We start from the raw sequence: 14218 nt of genomic DNA, 5'->3' as shown, positions 1-14218 counted from the left end.
GAATATCTCAGAAAGGAGACACATTTTTCTAGTGCTTTACTAAAATTTAATCAGCACCTGGACAACTATCATCAAACACTACAAAAAATCCCCTAATCTTGCTAGACACTCTTGTCTTCAAAAATAAAGCTGGATAAGATGTTTTAGCTGCATGAGTCACAGAGAAAAAACAATGTGCTCTCTTGCATACCAAAATTCACAGGATACTTTTTCAGGTCACAGTTTGTTATGTGTACTCTGGCTTTGAATTAAAAAAAACCCAGACTGATTAACTTCAAATACAACTACAAAAACAAAAATCACTGCTCTTCCTGCAAGCTCTTGAGTTCCTGTTCGTTTGTATTTAAATTTACGGTACAGAAAGTACAGACATCTTTTTTTTGCTGTTATTTACATATTACACCTTTCTAATAAAGTAGTACCTAAGCCAAGGTTTTACAAAAATCATCTTGTATCCTCATCTTACTCCAAGATCCATTTCAGTAATTAATCACAGGTGGTATTAACCACTTCACTAATCAAAGTCATTCAGTGCTTTCATTATGAGATCATATTTTCTTTCAGTGGTTGATGAATTCGCCATTCTTCAATTAGTTAGGCAGAAACTCTCCATTGAGCATGTAAACCTTAAACATTGATTTTTCTTACATTTCAACTGAAATGGTTCACTCAGTTCCAGGAAACAAATGAAGAAATAAAATTAAGAAAATAAATCCTTGTGTTAAGAAATAAAACTGGCAACTACATTTGAAACACTATAGTGACCCCTGCTTCAGGAAAAGGAGTATTCAGCATCCACGATGTCATGCCTTAGGTCACTTGACCTTTAAAAGTGCCCAGCTATTAGAAGTCTCAATCAACTGCAAGTCCTGAGAGAAGATTCTTCATGCTAAACATTATGAATGCTTGGGGCTTTAAAGGCAAGACAAGCTTTGGAGCTAGGGTAAGAAATAGCATAGTGAAAGAAACTGGTAAATAAAGAAGATTTTGACTATTTAATTGAATCCAGAATCGCTCGTGTGGAGAACGATAAGGGAAAAAGACTTTTGGTAAGAAGAGGTAACACTCGAATGGGTTAAGGAAATTCAGAAAAGTCTTGGGCCCAAGCACCAGAAAGAGGAAATTACAACACACCCCCCTCCAGAATCTGGAGACAAGTTCTTGAATCCAAACATTCCTTTGGCAAGGGAATGTTACCTAAACCCAGTGCACAAGGTACCCCAGTCCCTTCTAATGCTGACTCCCACAGGAAAATTACTTGGAAAATGCAGTTCAGCTGATAAAATTACACAGACAACACTAGGATGCAACTTTTCTTTTGCCTTCTCTTAAAAAAAAAAAAAACCAGTAAGTAAAAGCAAAAAAAAAAAACCCCAAAAGCTATTAAAAAAATATAAAATGTAAAGACCAAATCACTCCGTAAAATTATTTCAGATTTCTCTAATTAAGTGTTACACATACACAATCCTAGCCCACATTCCTTACAACCATACAGGATAACATTCTAATGCTAAATTTCATGGATAAATAGAATCATAGAATGGTTTGCTTTGGAAGAGACCTTAAAGATCACCTAGTTCCAAACCCCTGGCCATCAGCAGGGACATGATTCACTAGACCACACTGCTCAAAGACCCAGCCAACGTAGTCTTGAACACTCCAAGGGATGGGGCATCCAGAGTTAACAAAGTTAAATCAGAAAAATTAAAAAAAAACTCATTGCAAAGTTCCAAAGCATTTTAAAAAGCAGTAATTACTAGCAATACGGTATTGAAAGGTATACAACCAATTTTATTTAGTATCAAAATAAGATGTACAAAAAAAGTCCTCACAGAAATTTCCCAAGAACTCAAAGAAAACTTGGCCATGAAAAATTGCAGCCAGTATCAATCAAATGTACCAGAAAATTCCAAGGTTTTAGGCAGAGGTACCTATAAGAGAGGCTGACCCAGCTACAATACATCATGACTTAATTTAGTGCTGATTAAGAGAACATGCTCTCCTAGATAGTCAAATGTCAAGTATTTTTTGGTAGCAAAAAAATAAAACAAGCAAAGTAATTTTCTTTTCACTCTGATATTAATGTTATGTCCATTTTGTCCTCAGAAGAGGGCCAAACACATTTTAGATTCAAAATCCTTGTTTATGAAAACAGGAGATAAAGATTTTCAAATTATTTCCATACTTCAATTTAATTTTCACTGGAAGTCAGCTGGACTAAAGCCTTTAAGCCACTGCAGAGCATGTGACTGTATACCACGATGTTGCCACTCCCTGCTGCTCATCTCCACTCCCTCTAATCAGATAATTAAATTGCTCATGCAACATTTCCCCAGTCAGCTTTCAGCAAAATAAACCAGGTTACTAAAGACTTGATGTTTGCAGCACTGGATTTAAGGTGGAGCCTACACCAGCCCAACACCTTTAGGTTGAACTGCAGGGTGATTGTACCAATTGACACAATACAGACAGTAGTCTCCAATTACTGCTGGTAAAGTGCAGGCAAACTGAATTTTTTATTTTGTCTGCAGTTAGAAGAAAACATGCACATTCTCCCCTCATTCTGCAGAAACCTGTATTCTGTGTTATCACCTTAGACAATTATAAACTATAAATCATCATCAATCTTCATCACTGACAGTATCTTTCTATTATAGAGCTGTAAGTGGGTCATAATCATCAGAAATTGAAGGAAATTCAAGTGGTCAGCAAGGATGCATTTTGGCTACAAAAATATATTTCCTTATGAAGTTTTATTACCAACAAATGTTTCAAATGGCTGGTTGGCCTACTATATAAGTAGTCCATATTCTGGATTTTTTTGCCTCACACTCAGGTGCTGACTCACCTCACTCCATTCATCTCTTCTACTTTTCTGAGGCACTGAAAGCATCTGTGCGTTTTGGGTAGGTAGTGGGTTTAATTTTGTAAACAGAGATCTAATTGTACACTTCAGTACATTATTTATGATGAACACTGTAGATAAAACAATACTTTGTGCTTGCAACTGCCATGAAGAAAAATTTACAGAATTACACAGCTATAGCCTTTTGACACAACTCTGTATACCACAAGGGCTTTCAAATATTTGTGTTCTGGGTCTTACTAGAAAGAGTATAAAGTCTTTGTCATTGTAATATTTCAGCCCTTCTGCATCAGGTCTGTTTCATGAGAAACAGACTTACATGAAATATGGTTAGTTCTATTCATCATCAGAGGCAAAGCTGACATACAATTCCACAGAGGTATAGAAGCAACCCACGGCTAAAGAGGTAATTAATTTACTAGTTCTCCCAATTTTCAATGCACTAAATTTCCAGTTCCTTGCTTTGATAGGATTCTGTGTTGAAGCTTTGCCAACCCAGACCCATTACTGGCTTCAAGGAAGCAAACCACCACCAAAGAGCCACATGCATCTTTACTTGCATATTCTAAGCACCAACACCTTTGACATAACAGGTCATGGCTACAATATTTGTTAAGATGACGATTTCCTGAATCAGACAGAAGAAATTCAGTTGAGCAACAAAAGACTTGTCTTAAACCCCTCCCTAACAAGAGACTGAGTAATCACAAACTCCTCAGGTCTCCACGGTGTCAGAAAAGGCACAGCCCTGCTCCTTGGTCGCGATAACAATCTTCCCCAGCAGACAGGAAAAACATCGAGTTCCCAGAAGGTAAAGAGTGTAGGAAAAAACTTATTTTACTAATATATCACTGTAGTTTCCATTTTATAAGCAGGGGAGAAAATTGTTCAGTGTTACCTTTTACAAAACAGGATAAAGGGAAAAAGAGTAAGAAGTAAAAAAGTTCTTATACATACTAAGAATACATAGTTTAAAGGGAAAAAATTACCTTGGAAATTAAAAGTTGTGTTCTACCAATTTTTTTAAATTTAGAAGAAGCATTATGACATTAGAGTTGCATTTAAGAGAATTCAGTATTTATATCATATCTTCCAGCCTCAGAACAAGACACTTATTAAAATTTTACAGGAGCCTTTCTATTTAGAAATAAAGACACTTGACCGAAGTACTCATGTAAGAAACAGATTACAAACTGTTTATAAAATCTGGTTTTTAAAGTATATAGTTCTCTTAAATCTTGAATTAACTATTCTAAACATTAATTATGTTAAACAGACACCCGAAGCTTCAAGTTTTCCCTGTTATCCTAAAATTCTTTCGACATATAAACACCCAATAGAACACTACTTTATATCAACATGGTATGTTTGCATCTTTCTTTTACTTGAAAGAATGGCTGTGAAATGGATGTTTTGTTATTCCATTTAAAAAAAAAGGAGACAACTGCAAATGCTTCTGCTGAAAATCTAATGTTCTGCTTGCTTCTGGGTCAGCAAAATATGTAATTGTAGAGAAAATAAAGCCATTTACAATACTGTAATTACTGCATTATCTAGAATCCAAATACTCATCAGGAGTTGGATAATTCACTACATCAGATATCAGCCAGCTAGACACCCACAAACCCATTTTTGCATGTAATTTGTTTAAGAAAATTAACATAGTGATGACTAACTGACACTGTGTAGGAAGCATTTCACTTCCTTTATCATTAAATCATGTTTCTATGATACTAGCCTAAAATATTAAGAGTATTTTACTGAAAAATACACAGCTTCCAAATAAAGTATTGCTATCCCCAAGCAGTAACTTTTTACAGTATTCACTGAACCAAATCAGAAACTTATTTCCTAAAGAACGTTGACTAGTTTATATGTATTTGGGAAACTGGGAGACACTGCTTTATTTCATAATTTATGTTGGAAGCCTTCAAAGCAACTGTGTAACTAAGCATGTTTTATCTCAAGAGAAAAAAATCCAAAATAATCTGTTTGTATAGCTTCGTGAAGGTTTTTTGAGAACAATCACATATTTTACTGAAGAGGAAAAGTACTGAAATGGCAATTTCAAGTAAAGCAGTAGGTAACTGTGCATCATTTCTAAACAAATTTACTGTATTTTCATGCTCCCCATTGACAGATCCCTCCCTCCTTCAGCTATCCAAACTTGACTGCAAGTCTCTTACAGAGAGAATATGATAGAAGGACTGAGGACGAAGAACTTGTTACTCTACAATTAAAAAGTCTGGCCATGTTAAAAGGCTCTGGGTATTGTCTCAAGTAAGTTTCATGATTACATGATCTTTTTCCATTTAAAAAATCCCCAAACAATCAAATCACAACTTAAAATGAAGTTCATGAATTTCCATTATTAAAAAATAAAAAGCTGTCTTCGTCTCAGTAGGTTATGCTAGTTTCCACAAAACCAAACTGAATTCACCTTCACACACCAGCAAAAGCATTCTTAGACTCTCTGCCAAACTGCTCAGAGATAACTCTCAGATGCTTCTCTGCTATTACCAGAACATTAAACACCCTGTTGTTGTAGATGACACAAATGCACTGCAGAAGTCTAGAGTATTTTCTGTACTGTGAGTACAGAAATGGTCTAGATCTTAGAAACATGATGGACAGAACAGCAAAGAGCCTGGAGTAAATAAAAGAGCCAATAAGGCCACCTACAATCACAACAACAAGAACACCTTTGATCATGATCCATTTTCTTTCTGAAAGGTCATTCAGCTAGAGAAATGACTGCAAGAATGGATGAACATCCACTGTTACTAGCTATCCAAAGGGATACAGCCTCTCAAGCACTGCAGTAGATTTCCCTATTATGCTACCTATTTCTGTCTTTCAGACACGCAGATTTTTTCTTGTACCACAATGAAAAACAGGCCACTCTAAATCTTTAAAAAAACCCTCATTACTAAGTACAGTTCTTCAGAAAATCCGCATCTAAGAAACATGACAACGTATTCCCTAGCTCATTTATCAGTTAATAGCTGTTGCTAAGTAAGTAAGAGGAATTTAAACATTTCAATTAATCTAACAATTCAGAAATGAACAGATTTAAGTGGGGGGGAAAGTAGGGCTGGTGGCAGAGGGGAAGTCTTCCTTTCTATATGGGTTGAGGTAGGAGAAGTACAGGGACAGGATGTGAGGCATTCCCCTCAGTGCCAATGCTACTGAGCTTTCGACTACACAGCTCAAAGGTTTCAGCAGATTTTGGCATTTCATCAAGGTTCAGAGGAACTTTGAAATAACTACCTCTTTTCTATCATCAAACACTCAACTCCATCTGTTTCTACTCTAAGAGCCAACCCAAGAATTGTGTACCTGATAAAAGCTATTCGGTTTCTCAAAGTTGCAATTTGCTGCATTTCCAGCATTTACCAGCAAGTTGGATCTTTCTGCCTGGAGACCAGCACACCACAATGACCTGCACACAAAGGCCACTAAAAAGACCCCACAAAAATCTGTTATGTGGCAGATGCCATTCTCTTATCTGCAATAAGAGATCTGTGATTACCAAAAATGCCCTGAATTAATCAGAGACTGAACACTAGTATTGTATTAATTTATTGAGAAGGGAAGGAACTTCCCTCCTAAGTTCATAAGTGTTGTTGTCTTTGGTAGGTTACAACTATCCCCTGATCAGCTTGATAAACCAAACTGAAAAGCTATGCTCAGGAACAATCTGAGAAAGAAATTTTTTAAAAATATTTTCAGTGTATGCACGCACACATGCTGCAAATACAGAGAATTATCTTGCTCACTAATATTTCATCTTATTACGAGTACCCATGTAAGCATCACGGTATGTGTTGAGGAACCACAGGTTTCCTCAGCTTCTCACACAGTTGACAGCAAATGGTAAGCACCTTCAGAAAGCAATCAGAGCACTTAAGTTCTGTCTAATTTAAACACTACAAAACACTTTTCAAAACGATCTCCTTCTATTAAACATTCATCTAAAACCCACATGAACACCAGCGGAAGTCTGCTGCTTGGCAAAACATACATGGAGGTTACAAACAAATTCAAAAGTCCATCAAGTTGATTTTAGAAAACTGATTCCTGATCAAAACTTTGTAGACTATTCCTGTCACTGAATGAATGCATTTAAACCACTCAGTTACCCATGCCATAAACCGTACATTCCTTCTTGCTTTTATATGACCATATCTGTGAAGTTAGAAGTTGTACAAAAATTACAACTTCCAATAATTCCCCACAGAGTAGTGATAATATTCTTGGGGGGGTATGAGGGGATGAGGAGAGCACAGCATACCTCCTGCATAACCTTTAAGAAACTGAAAATACTATGCTTTGTGGAATTAGAAAACTTCCAAGATTGTTTCTTATAAGCAAACACCGCCCCCCACCCGAAAAAAAAAAAAACCCTCCAAATGAAAAACAAGCCCAAACCCAAAAGTCCAGAATTATGTTAAGTTTTATAGAGGCATCAGTATCAAATGGGTTCAAAACAGACAGCCAAAAGCAAGTCCTCAGAGATTAAATGAAGTCTCAGTACAACTGCATCAATTTTTACTTTACCTGTGAAAATCTTCATGCACTATATCTCTTAAATGCACAGCAAGTAAAAAGTCTCCTTAATATCTAGGACCTGTCTCAAACTTCTATAACAAACTGACCCACAAAACTAGGTCCATATACATATCAGGTATCCTATGCATAGATTACAAATGCATAGGAAGACTAAATACAAATGGTTTTTCTTGAGAAGAAAGAAGCTCACGTAATAAAATACTGGCTTTGTTACTACTAAACAGTTGTTTCCTCTAATCTATTCGTGACCACGTTTCACTTCCCATTTACCTTATTCTTTCCACATTCCCATACTTTAAGCACTCATTAAGCAGGAGAACATACAAGGAATCAAGGTCTGCAGATAAAAATAAGTACAGACTATTGAATAACTGAGTAAAGCATATGTAGCATATGTATAAACACCACACATACCCACACTGGTTTTCCTCTTAAAAAAGAAACAAACAAAACCATAAACATGATGGATATCTAGATAATAAACTGCATTACTGGCAAACCTCTGACAACAGCAAGCAGTAACTAGAGGTGTCTTGCAGATCTCTTATTTTCAGGCTAATGTCTATGATAGCATCCAAAATCCATACTGAAAAGTATGAACAACCAGAGAAGTTTAAATTGTCCTTTAAACAGACCAAACTAATAAACATTCAAATAGTCAATCCAGCTGTCTCACTCCTATTGCAGTACGTATTCCCACAAAACACACCAATTCCTTTGGCAGACTCCACAGACATGAATGATTTTGTTTGTGTTTTCTTTTAAACTAAAAAATCATGATATATTTCACAGTTTTTGCCCAAGTAGCTGAAAGAGGGAAATGCAGAGAAGATAAAAAACAACAATTTGGAAGCAATCAGTATTTCCAAAAGTTGAGAAGTTTGCTTGTAAGGAAGGTGCTTAGTTCTGATTTTAAACAAGAGCACACTGAGTCCTCTGGAAGATCTTTCTCCTGAAATGCAGTGTGACATGCACAAAGGAAGACTGCAATTTCAGTACTGCAAGCACACACACCGTTAAACCCCACTCTCACACTGTTCGACTGCTAAGCAGGTAACGCAACTGACTTGAGACTTCTGGAGTCACAAACCTTTAATCCATTCTTTCAACTCCTTACACGGTTTTTAGAACACATGTGGCAATATCCAAGATAACTTTCAAATGCAATTTCCAAAAGTGGTGCCATTTCAACTGTTAAAGCTCTTGCAAAAACAAAAAAAACCACCTGCAAACCCAACCACTCAAGCACCAGACTTCCACAGCCAGATCATTTACACCACACAGGAGGGTGGTGGGCTCCATTCTGCCAGTAAATTAACAGTCATAATAAAGAGGTCATTCAACAGCCATTAAAGCACTAAAATTGAGAGCATTCCCTTCATCAATTAGCTTACCAAATTAAAAGCAATAAGATCTTCCTGCATCAAAGCAAGCCAACTCCTCTCTTCCAATAAGAGAAACCTGGGCTCTAACAACCAGGCTCCAAGGAAAACACCACTCAGAATAGTTTCTATAGCATTGAAAAAAGCCCAATTCTTAACATATTTGGCAGGGGGAAAAAAAATATAAATAGCTACATGATACTATTTCAAGCCTAAAACATTCATTTTAATGTACACACATTTCTTAATGTTTCTCAACTATCAAATTTAACAACACAAAGAGGTCCAACTCAGACCATAAGCCCCTCTTGCAAGATAAGAAGATGAATAAAGGTTTCAAAAGAAACACAGAACATGATCTGATACATTCTTTCAAAACTGCTCATTAATATGCTTGTTAAAATTCTGACCCATACAGATCAGTAATTTTGCCTGGGTTTGATGACCAAGAGAAAATTAGTAGAAAACAAAATAGAGCAAATAATCCTCCATGTATTATCTTTCTAGAACTGAAGGAAGTGAATGAAATTTGTTGGGATATGGAGACCTAGATTAGAATTCCTTCTTGGCCACAGTACAATGCCTCGTAAGACCTTATAAATCAGCTATTTACACGAATGGCTGCATTTAAGTTGAAGCAGTCAGGAATTTCACAGGATTACTGCTAAATGCTGGTTTTCTGGACATCAAGCTTCCCAGCCAAGTTTAAGAACTGTTAATATCTACGAACAATGCAGCTCACCTCAAACACCAAACTTGAGGGAAGAAACTGATATTTGTGTTTATGTCTTTTTTATTGATTTGTTTATATACAGCACCATTAAAGCTCTTTTTCCACCCTAAATATTGTTGCAGTATGGCAATGCAAGTAATTGCTTTTAGTTACAGGTTTAAGGCCAAAGAATGATGAATTACCTAACTAAAACAGCAATCACTTACTACTGAAATAACAAATTAATACAAGTCACATGGAAACTATCAATTAATAGAGAAGCACTTCTTTATACAATTTAAATGTTTGTTAGGTTAAAGAAATTACAGTTCACACCTAACCATAGACAGCACATTAGGAAAGCACAGTGGAATAAAGAAAATAAAAGTTCTGAGCCTGTCTGATACTCCTTCTTTTTAAAAGACATGCCCCTCCAGCTGGGGCATGAATTCAGCACTGAATCAGGAGACAAAACTATCTACTAAATCAACAACAAAACTTCTTGCAACAGTCCAGGTTTCACTTGGAAGTCTTGCTGAAATACCAGCCAAGCCCAGCCTCGATTAGACTGCAATGAGATCATAGGTTGAGGATGTATAACTGTAGGCTCTTGTAAAGATGATACTAAAGAGAAATTTATTTAAATGATACAGCAACCTTCCTTGAAATGCATAAACTAGAATATTCTCATATTTATTAATGTAATATGGATAAAGCTGACTGCAGAACAACTTCAGAGTTCCTAAGGATATTGTTAGTACAGGAAGTGAAATGACTTTCTATCCACCACCCACAATCAACAGTATGATTGACACTGCATGCTGGGCATCTCAGATAAGAGCACTTTCAAAGTAAAAGTAATCAAGATAATGCAGCTATGGGAGATTTTCACAAGATTCACACTTGAGCACTCCGACTTTTCATTTTCATTATTTCCAGTAAGATCTCCCTCTTCAGATGTTATTTCTTAAAAAAAAGAGGAAAATACAAACTGAGGCTCGTGAGACTTATAATTAATGTCCTAAAAGTTCTCATTTCACCTTCTGTTGAAATACACATGTTGTTGTAAAAAGCAAGTCCTTTCTTTCAAGATGTCAAATTAGGCAAGAACAAGTTGCCTTTGGGCAATTTAGTTTTGGAATGTTATCACACACACGCAGAGATCAGAAAAAATGTAAAGCATTTTTTTAAAGGGACATTAAAAAATAATGGTATGCAACACAGTGACAATGCTAAAAGACTTTTTTCTTAAATATTAGCAAAATCATTTGCACTTGGGTGGGGCAAGTTTTAGAAGACCAGCTATGTTTAAAGACTGAGCAAGCTGTATCATGCACCATTTTTCTCTGTACCTATTGCAGCAATAACAAAAAGGGCAAGGGAAAAAAAAATTAAATAAGAAGGCTTGCGTCTGGCAGGTGAACTTCATACTCTGCCTACCTGGTACTATTTCTGGACTATTTCTCCAATTTTCAGTTACAGAAAGAAATGATACTGCGAAATGGCGAAGTCTGCCCACCCCGCAAGGGCTGGCCCCACTGCTGGGCACCAGCACTGTGACTGTGCACTGACCTCTCCCGGGGCAAAGCACTTCCCTCACAGCATCAGTCATGGAACGGTTTGGGTTGGAAGGGACCTTTAAAGGTCACCCAGTGCAACCCTGCTGCAATGAGCAGAGACAAAACTGCAGCAGCTGAGCACAGGCTTACACCTTTGGGAAGGCTGGACACATTTTCTCCTCTTTAGCATGCCTTCCCTTCTCTGATTATTGGCAGTTTAGTGGAACAAAAGACACTCCTGTTTTAATTGACTTGACTTCCAGCTAAAAAAATTCCCAAATAGTATATGCAGCTAGTACTTGTCCTAGACTCTCCCTATGATACCTGAAAAAATAAATTTCCCTTCCTATCAGCAAGTGAAATATCCACACAACCAGAGAAATGGAGAAGTGTATTACACAGAAAGTGCTGAAAAGTGAACAACATACACGCTTGCTCATGAATTTTTCAATTACAGTATTTTCTGGTGCTACTTCTCTGGCAGTTGTGCCACATATGCTAAGGAAAGAGGGAAATATTTACAAACACAGACTTCCCAGCATTTACATAAAGATGCAATTTTCTTCAAAGGCTGATCTTGCTTTTGAGACTGTAAAAACAGAGACAGGCAGAATTTTAGAAATCCCTCTTAAGCAGCTGCTATCTGAGACTCCATTCACACCTTGTCACATTCCTCTCAGAGTTGGCAGTTGTCCTCATCCACCCTCACTTCCCCGGAGATGCTCTGGACTAGAGAGAGACAGAGCTTCATAGCCAGCTAGTGCTTAACCACAGTTTGAATCCACAAAACCAGGAGTTTTTCCACAGGTGTCCCGAAGGATTTAGTCCACTGGGTTTTCTTGGGTCTCCCACTGACCAGCCATCAGTCTACCTGAGAAGGAAGGACACACACCACAGAGAGAGAAGCACAGGTGAAATGGCATCTCCTCATCCATGGCAGCCCAATAATCCTCACTCAGGAACAGGGTAACTCAAGTTCAGGGCTGTCTTCAGCTGAGAAGAGAAACTTTACATCACCTGCAAGGAGGGACTGTTTTAACCACTCAGTATTAAATTATTCTTCCAAGTAGCTTTCCACCACTAGAAACAGTACAGTAAAAAAAACAAAACATGGGTAGACCAAATCAAAATGGAAAATTTTGCAGCTTAAGAGCTGTAGTCCTGGGCTGTAGTCCTGAACACAAGTTCCAATCCCTGGTTTCAAAACTAGTTTTATATCAGTGTATCCAACAATGGCAAATGAAAATACACACAAAAATTTAAACCCAAGGACCCAGGTTCTTTCTTTTTCCCAGGTCTGTACAGATGGACCCAGACTTCTCTTCAACACAGCAGCACAGCTGTGTGGTTCCACTTAATTAGTCCCTTGCAACAGACCCAGTTTAAAAGGTTCCCAGGCACAGACACTTCTCTCCACATACCACAGCCACATCCTCATGCCACAAATACTTAAGCCTGTTACTTAATACCTAAGTAACATTATGAATAAGTATCACTGATCAGTCTTTAGATGTAGCACTTATTGGCCATTACCAGAAAGGTGGAATTATTTGAATTGGCACTTAATAGCTAGTACATACAAAGCAAAATAGCTCTTTTCTCCTTTCCTCAAATGCTCCCAGGTTTCCCAGTCTGTAATTCAGGACAGTAGTAAGCAGCCAATAGCCTTGCAGTCATTTTTCAGCATATACATCTGACACTGACTGTTGTTCCTCGAAAAACAGCACTAGGGAAGTGATCTAGAAACAGATAGTTTGAGAATTCCTCACTTGGAAAGTTCGTAACACAGTTGTTTCAAGGGTGGGAGAAGGGAACCAACTACAAAACTCACAACAAAACCAACTGAAAAATAAGATTAGTATAATTTCTGCTGCGGATAAAACAGGACTTGTTGACCTCTGACACTCTCTGGCACTTTCAAAACGGGAACAGGCTGAGTCCAGAGGACTTGTAGACAAAAGCATATATATAACTTTCTGACAGATCTTGAGCAAAATGTGCTTTGCTAATGTGACTTTTTTCCACTACAACATATGGATCTATTTTAATGTGCTTTCACTGTGTAACATGAAAGCTGTCTTAACTGCAAAACCCAACAATTACTAAGAATGGGGGCTCTTAAGTCAAAACACATCCAGATGAAAAACATTTTCTAGAAAACGCATTGCATTTCTTTAACTCATATCCAATACACTGAGATTAAACCTGCAAGTATACAAGGACCAAACAAACAAACAAAAAACACCAAAAAAACCAAAAAAGAAAAAAATAAGGCAACCAGAAAGTGCATATATACCCAAGCACGTCCCCCTCCCCCCGTCTTCGGTGCATGGATTTGGTCACTATCCACAAGACTTTTTTGTTTAAGGAAGAAGGGACAAACAAAAGGCTACCCTAATTACTTAGAATTTGCAAGTGCAACGGCAGCGGAGAAAACTCAGCCTCGGAGCTGGGAGTTTCATTCCCCATACCCTCCTGCGCCAGGAGCCCGCAGGGAAAAGAGGGAGGGCACAGCCCAGCAGAGGGTTTCGGGTCCCCCAGCCAGTTACCAGCGCCCACAAGGACGGCGCCGGCTTTTTCCTGGGGTATACAAGCGGCCAGAAGCAGCAGCTCGGAGCCGCCAGGCTGCCTGCGCCCAGCAACCTGTTGCCCCCAGAGCTGCTGGAATGAGCCCCTCACCCTCCGGTGCCGCTCCCCGGGCGCTGGCGGCGGTCGTGGGGCCCCGGAGCACCCCCGGAGGGAGCCGGCCCGGCGGCACCTGCGCTGGGCGCGCTGCCCCGCGGTACCTGCGCCCCGGGCTCCGGGCAGGCAGCGCGGCCAGGCTGTCACCGCCGCGGGCACGGCAAAATGGAGCCGGCCGGACCCACCTCCCCTCCGCTCCGGCGCCGCTCACCTTGGTGATGATGAGGGGCTCCCCGTGCTCCCGTCCGCCCTTCAGGGTGAAGCCCCAGGGAGCTCCGCCGGTCAGCTGGACCTCCACCAGCTTGTAGCCTTCAGCTGCCCGCTGCTCCACCATCACCATCATGGGCCCCGGTTCCACCAGCCCGGCGCCGAGCCGCGAGTCACCGACGGCCAGCCGCTCCCGCCCGCCCCGCAGCCCCACGTCTTCCATGGAGCGCCCGCCGCC

The 14218-nt window shown here is 39.0% G+C and overlaps 1 protein-coding gene across 4 annotated transcripts in view; it reads right to left on the bottom strand.

Moving 5' to 3' along the window:
* Nucleotides 1–14218, bottom strand: part of SHROOM2 (shroom family member 2) — a 123771-nt gene extending 109553 nt beyond the window's left edge. For all 4 annotated transcript variants that reach the window (XM_048328962.1, XM_048328971.1, XM_048328979.1 and 1 more), the window contains exon 1: nucleotides 13985–14218. In XM_048328962.1, coding sequence (XP_048184919.1) covers nucleotides 13985–14203 — 219 coding nt within the window. In that variant the 5' untranslated portion in view covers nucleotides 14204–14218. The remainder of the gene's footprint in view (nucleotides 1–13984) is intronic.

This window comes from Corvus hawaiiensis, chromosome 2, assembly GCF_020740725.1.
Source record: "Corvus hawaiiensis isolate bCorHaw1 chromosome 2, bCorHaw1.pri.cur, whole genome shotgun sequence".
Classification (NCBI taxonomy): Eukaryota; Metazoa; Chordata; class Aves; order Passeriformes; family Corvidae; genus Corvus; species Corvus hawaiiensis.
The sequence above is the reverse complement of the archived record's forward strand: the minus strand, read 5'-3'. Positions and strand labels throughout refer to the sequence as shown.